This window comes from Cariama cristata, unplaced genomic scaffold, assembly GCF_000690535.1.
Source record: "Cariama cristata isolate BGI_N322 unplaced genomic scaffold, ASM69053v1 scaffold11548, whole genome shotgun sequence".
Classification (NCBI taxonomy): domain Eukaryota; kingdom Metazoa; phylum Chordata; class Aves; order Cariamiformes; family Cariamidae; genus Cariama; species Cariama cristata.
This window is the reverse complement of record NW_009629448.1, coordinates 76,827-77,417: the sequence shown is the minus strand read 5'-3', so window position 1 is coordinate 77,417 and position 591 is coordinate 76,827. Positions and strand designations below refer to the sequence as shown.

At 56.0% G+C, this 591-nt stretch overlaps 1 protein-coding gene across 1 annotated transcript in view; it reads right to left on the bottom strand.

Moving 5' to 3' along the window:
• Positions 1-19: 19 nt before the first annotated feature.
• Positions 20-591, bottom strand: part of RBM47 (RNA binding motif protein 47) — a gene marked incomplete at its 3' end in the record, with an annotated part of 7,192 nt that continues 6,620 nt past the window's right edge. The window contains 2 exon segments of the mRNA XM_009705174.1: positions 20-182; positions 542-591. The exon segment at positions 542-591 is cut by the window's right edge and continues 31 nt beyond it. Of these exon segments, the coding sequence (XP_009703476.1) occupies positions 20-182; positions 542-591 (213 nt within the window).

Sequence of the window (591 nt, the reverse complement as noted above, 5' to 3'; positions counted from 1 at the left end):
TCCCCCCCAGAGGGAGCGCCAGCGGCAGCGGCGGCGGCGGCAGCGTTCTTCTGTAGCGTGGCTATCGTCGCTGTCGCCGCGGCAGGCGCTGCAAATGGCACGTAACTTGTCCCGTAAATCCCGGCGGCGGGAATCCGCTGCACGTTGGGAGCCATGGTGTACACTGGCGTGATGGGGCGGCCCTGGAGGGAAAGCATTGGGTTCAGACCTCAAAAAAAGTGCTTAAATTGCTGTAATATCCTGTTTCTACCCCCTGAATTTTAAACCTCCTAGAAGGGGAGGTGATAACAGGAAGGTAAGCAGCACGTGACTTGTTGAATTAGAGTTTTGCCATCGTGGGGGGCTGTTCCCTCCCTCATAGATTTGGTTCCCCTGTACGGGGAGAGCAGCTGTCCAAAGTGCAGATGCCTAAGACAGGTCAGATGAACTGCAGGGCTGTTGGGCACCATAACATCCTCGACAGCATCTCCTGATCGGAAGCAGGGCATTGTATGGGAATGTATGGGATGTATGGGAAACAGGAGTTACATGCTGAACTCACCTGGAAGGGGGGAGGCGTTGAGACGGCTGGTATTACAGCTGCAGCTGGGG